This window comes from Micropterus dolomieu, linkage group LG17 (assembly GCF_021292245.1).
Source record: "Micropterus dolomieu isolate WLL.071019.BEF.003 ecotype Adirondacks linkage group LG17, ASM2129224v1, whole genome shotgun sequence".
In the NCBI taxonomy this organism is placed as follows: Eukaryota; Metazoa; Chordata; class Actinopteri; order Centrarchiformes; family Centrarchidae; genus Micropterus; species Micropterus dolomieu.
In genome coordinates, this window is record NC_060166.1 from 37,047,647 (window position 1) to 37,053,420 (window position 5,774).

General features: G+C 41.9%; 1 protein-coding gene across 1 annotated transcript; it reads right to left on the reverse strand.

Annotated features, from left to right (window-relative positions):
- Nucleotides 1-3,080: 3,080 nt before the first annotated feature.
- LOC123985383 (olfactory receptor 1-like) lies at nucleotides 3,081-4,019 on the reverse strand. The gene has a single exon (XM_046072861.1). The coding sequence runs from the start codon at nucleotides 4,017-4,019 to the stop codon at nucleotides 3,081-3,083; it is 939 nt and encodes a 312-aa protein (XP_045928817.1).
- Nucleotides 4,020-5,774: the final 1,755 nt, after the last annotated feature.

Consider the following 5,774-nt stretch of genomic DNA (forward strand, 5'->3'; position numbering starts at 1 on the left):
GGTCTGTGCTTCGCTCAACATGGGACTTACCACACCAGTGATGGCAGCTCATCTGCCAGGCGACAGTCGTTGGGTCCCAGTCTCCGAAGGGAGGGGATCCTGCTCTGCTTCAGTATGTCACAGTTCATGTTGGCGTTCATGGTTCCCTCTGGAGCTCCCCAGTGCCAGCACCACTCATGCAGCCCCAGACCAGGACACTCCACCCACCATGCTTGAGTGCAAGCAAGACAAACTTGTCTTTGTGCTCCTCACCTGGTTACTGTCACACACGCTTGACACCGTCTGAACCAAATAAGTTTATCTTGGTCTCATCAGACCACAGGACCTGGTTCCAGTAATCCATATCCTCAGTCTGCTTGTCTTCAGCAAACTGTTCGCTTTCTTGTGCATCATCTTTAGAAGAGGCTTCGTTCTGGGTCGACAGCCATGCAGACCAATTTGATGCAGTGTGCGGCGTATGGGCTGAGCCCTGATAGGCTGACCCCCCACCCCTTCAACCTCTGCAGCAATGCTGGCAGCACTCATACGTCCATTTCTCAAAGACGACATCTGGATATGATGCTGAGCACGTGCACTCAACTTCTTTGCTCGACCATGGCGAGGCCTGTTCTGAGTGGAATGTCTGACAGGAGTCATCAGGTGATACTGGGAAACATCGCATCCAGCACCCGGACTATCAGCAACGGCGCCCCCTAGGGGTGCGTGCTCTCCCCACTGCTCTTCTCCCTCTACACCAATGACTGCACCTCAGGAGACCCATCTGTCAAACTCCTCAAGTTCGCTGACGACACATCGGTCATCTGCCTCATCCGGGACGGTGACAATTCGGCCTACAGACGGGAGGTTGATCAGCTGGCTCTCTGGTGCGGTCAAAACTGTGGAGATGACCGTGGACTTCAGGAAGAGCCCCCCCACCCCACCCCATCACCATACTCAACAGCCCTGTGTCTGCTGTGGAATCCTTCAGGTTTCTGTATATCCCAGGACCTGAAGTGGGAGCCCAACACTGACACGATCATCAAGAAGGCCCAGCAGAGGACGTACTTCCAGCGTCAGCTCAGGAAGCTCAACCTGCCTAAGGAGCTGCTGTTCCAGTTCTACACAGCCATCATCCAGTCTGTCCTCTGCACCTCCGTCACTGTCTGGACAAGGACAAGAGCAGACTACAACGGACAGTCAGGACTGCAAAAATAATCGGTGCCAACCTGCCCTCCATTCAGGACATTTCCAGAGTCAGGAAACGGGCAGGAAACATCACTGCAGATCCATCTCATCCCGTACACAACCTGTTCCAGCTCCTCCCCTCTGGTAGGCGCTACAGAGCACTGTACACCAAAACCAACAGACTCAGGAACAGTTTCTTCCCACAAGCCATCACTCTGATGAACAGCTGATTTCTGACTCACAGTGTCAGGAAGAATTCCTGTGCAATAACCCAGTAGCCTCTAATCAGCACCTGTTTACTGGTTTCCACTTATTATTTCTTCACCATTCTCTATTTCTGTGCTGTTCATACTATGTCATATTGTATATACTGTATACCAATAAACCTACCTCAGGTCATAAGGTCATAGATCTTATTTATTTTGTCCAGCATCCTTTGCACTATGCTCCATCACACTGTGTACGTGTGTACATGTATGCATGTATGTGTACCTGTATATCATATCCACCTTCAACATGTACATAATGAGAAATGTTTACTCTTGCATATATATACTATAGACCTATGTCTAACCTTCTATTTCTAACCAAGATCCTTGAGAACACAGTTGCCCAACAGCTGCATGAATTTCTACATAGCAATAGTTTATTTTTGGATTTTCAGTCAGGATTACGAGTGCATCTGAGCACAGAGACATCACTGATGAAAATGACTAACGACCTTTGGTCATACTATTAAATTTGGTTCTTAAAATGTAATGTATGAAATATTGTGACTTGCTCATAATTCCCATTCTTTGTTTCCTCAAAAGATTCAAAGTTCAAAATTGAAAGTTTCCTGAGTTTCCAAGTTGTATCTTACTTGTACTGCCTCGACAGCTACAAGACAATCTAGTTTCAAGATATTTCCATAAAAACATTGATTGAAAATACTTTCACATCCTGTAAGTACAGAGCAGTCTAGTGGGGGGCACATTTTTGTGACATTGCTCATCGCTTTAACAAAAGAATAACAGGTGAAGTTCCCAAGCAATACATTAGAACTCAAATTTGTGACATTAGCTATATTATGTGCAAACATAAGAGTGGCAACACATTTTGTTTTATTTCTTAAAAACTGTTGAAGTTGTTATCAAAAAACTGGGTTCTCTCTCAACAGGGATCATCTAAATACACAAAAACTCTCGTGATCCAACTGCCTACAGGTAGTTCAGTGACATTTATTTAGCCATGGTATGAAATCTCTCAAGATGAAAAAACTCAAATGAAGCAACATAATTTCTTAGTTTATTATAATTCTTATTACTACTACTACTACTATTGTTTATTACTGAATTCATGCTCAATAGACAATTTTAAATGACTTTCAAAATTTCACCCAATAGATTCTTGTCTGAGAATGCTGAGGTTTTAAGATCTTCAAGCTCGTGATTTTGCATCGTATAGAAGTTTAAAACACAACAATGTAAAAATGAAACAAGAATAAACAACAGTCCATCACCTTTTATTGACTGGATATAAAATAATAAAATAATCTCTTAGTTTATTATTATTATTATTACTACTACTACTATTACTACTACTGCTATTATTATTATTATTATTATTATTTATTACTGAATTCATGCTCAATAGACAATTCTAAATGACTTTCAAAATTTCACCCAATAAATTCTTGTCTGAGAATGCTGAGGTTTTAAGATCTTCAAGCTCGTGATTTTGCGTCATATAGAAATTTTAAACACAACAATGTAAAAATGAAACAAACAGTCAATCACCTTTTATTGACTGGATATAAAATCATGCATCAATTAGTTCCTAACTTAAAAAAAAAACAAGTTAACTGAAGAAATGATTACTGTTGACACTAGTGAGTTAAATTTGTTGTTTTCTCTTGTCACTTAAAGTGAACAAATCTATCTAACAGAAGTTAAAAGCAGACTTTTACATGTTATACGTATTTTGGACATGTTGAGGCCGTACATAAAAGGGTTGAAGAGCGGTTGGCATGTAATAAAATACAATGATAAAAATATTCGCATCATGTTAGGTACACTGTTCATGTTGGACCTGCTCTGGAATATTTCAAAGCAAGACCCAACAGAAAAGTTGAGCAGAGAAGCAAGGTGAGGAGTGCAGGTACTGACAGCTTTTTGTCTGGTCTGTTTAGAACCAGAAAAACAAACTTTAAGAATCCTCATGTAAGTGTAAAAGATTACAGACACGGGAGCAAAGACTGTGAGAGAAAAAGCAATGATTTCATATACGTTGTTCACACTGGTGTCATAGCAAGCCAGTTTTATAATGGTGTAATTGTCACAGTATACTTTATTAATGATGTTCCCACACAGCTGTAAAGAAGCACTCAAGCATGTTGTGACAAAAACAGCAAATAAAGGGGGTAACCATATAACAACAATAAGCATGACAACCTTATTAGATGTCATATGTGCATTATACTGTAGAGGACAGCAGATAGCAAGGTATCTGTCATAAGAAATGACAGCTAAGTTGGTAAATTGTACACTTCCATAAGAATACACACATAAAATCTGCAGGAAACAAAAGGGAACAGAAACAGTGTGAATGTCAGAGAGAATCTGAAGCAGAAGGAATGGAAACAACCCTGTACTACCATACAGCTCATTTACAAACAGGCTGCACAGAAAAAGGTACATAGGTTCATGTAAGCTTCTGTTCATACAGATAACCACAATGAGCAAAAGATTCACACAAAGAATTAACATATATAAAGACAAAATGAAAATGAAATATAAGTATTTAAAAAGCCCGGTGTCAAAGTAGGCATCAAGTGCAAAATATGAAACCTGTGTAGAGTTTATCATGATCATCATTTTCTTTGAAAACACAATAACACTGCACATGAAGAAATTAAGCACAATACGGTTACACTTTGTTGAAAAAATCTTGTTTGACAAGAATCTCCAACTTACCATTCCTTCATTAAAGTCAACATAATGGTTAGAGAAACTACAAACACAATTTATGACATAGTGTGAATGACACTGTGAGTCCCACCTAACTGAACTGTAACTCTGGTCCTGCTTCTTTTAAACCTTTTAAGTCAGTGGACGCCCACAGCAGCAGAATGATGTCAGTAAAGGAAACACTGTTAATATTTTTTTAATTGGTGCCTGAAAGAAATGTGAATGCCACAGCACTCCTCTAACAAACGCCATCTGGCTCCGCCATCCCTACACAAAAAGGCAATCTCAGTCCCTGTTCTCATCTGTGACACCAGGAGGGTGATAGTTAAAAGTAAATCAGAATCAGTAAACCAGAAGCTGCTGAACCATAGGTACTGAAGGCCGCTGTATCTTAGCAGGGTCAAGAGGTAGCTGCAGTTCTGGCTCGTGGGATTGCTGCAGCAAAGGAGCCATAAGAAACTCAGTAGCAAGGAATAGCTGTAGTTCGGCAGTGACAGGCTTTAGCTGTAACACAGCTGGGTCAGGGGTCTGTGCTTCGCTCAACATGGGACTTACCACACCAGTGATGGCAGCTCATCTGCCAGGCGACAGTCGTTGGGTCCCAGTCTCCGAAGGGAGGGGATCCTGCTCTGCTTCAGTATGTCACAGTTCATGTTGGCGTTCATGGTTCCCTCTGGAGCTCCCCAGTGCCGGCACCACTCACGCAGCCCCAGACCAGGACACTCCACCCACCATGCTTGAGTGCAAGAAAGACAAACTTGTCTTTGTGCTCCTCACCTGGTTACTGTCACACACGCTTGACACCGTCTGAACCAAATAAGTCTTGGTCTTATATATCATAGTATATATATATATATATAATATCTTGGTCTCATCAGACCACAGGACCTGGTTCCAGTAATCCACGTCCTCAGTCTGCTTGTCTTCAGCAAACTGTTCGCTTTCTTGTGCATCATCTTTAGAAGAGGCTTCCTTCTGGGTCGACAGCCATGCAGACCAGTTTGATGCAGTGTGCGGCGTATGGGCTGAGCCCTGATAGACTGACCCCTCACCCCTTCAACCTCTGCAGCAATGCTGGCAGCACTCATACGTGTGTGATGTGATTTTGAGGGGACAGCAACACTGTTATACAAGCTGTACACTCACTACTTTACATTGTTGTTAAGAGTCATTTCTTATGGCCAGTTCACCACCTATCTTGCCAGTGTCGGTGTCTGGGTTACAGAAATTATTATCCCACTCCAGATGATGCTGTACAGGATAGGCTATCCAGTTACTACTTACTGCCCAACACTGGCCAATGTCACATCTTGCACCATACAGGAAACATAATCTCTGTTGCTTCTTATTCACTTAGACTGTGAAAAACAATAAGCAATGGTCCTGGCTATGTACTACGGGTTTTTACACGGCAAGGGCCTGATTTATTAACATCCCGAATAAGGAGTACTAAATTGAGTGTGCGGTCTAAAATATTGCACGAGCAATTGTAATACCTCTTACGGTGATTCTCAGAAACAAAGGAGGTGGGAGTATTTAAATGAAGGTTTTGCATGTTTTAATGGTTTCCACCATGGAGAGTCGAGAGGGAAAGCAGCCACTGCGTAAAAACCTTGGTTTGTTTCATTTAGTGCATCCCAAGTATGTGGAAATCGTCTGTAC

Excerpts from the sequence above, each read along its gene's own strand:
- LOC123985383 (XM_046072861.1), bottom strand. The coding sequence starts at position 4,019 with ATGATGATCATGATAAACTCTACACAGGTTTCATATTTTGCACTTGAT.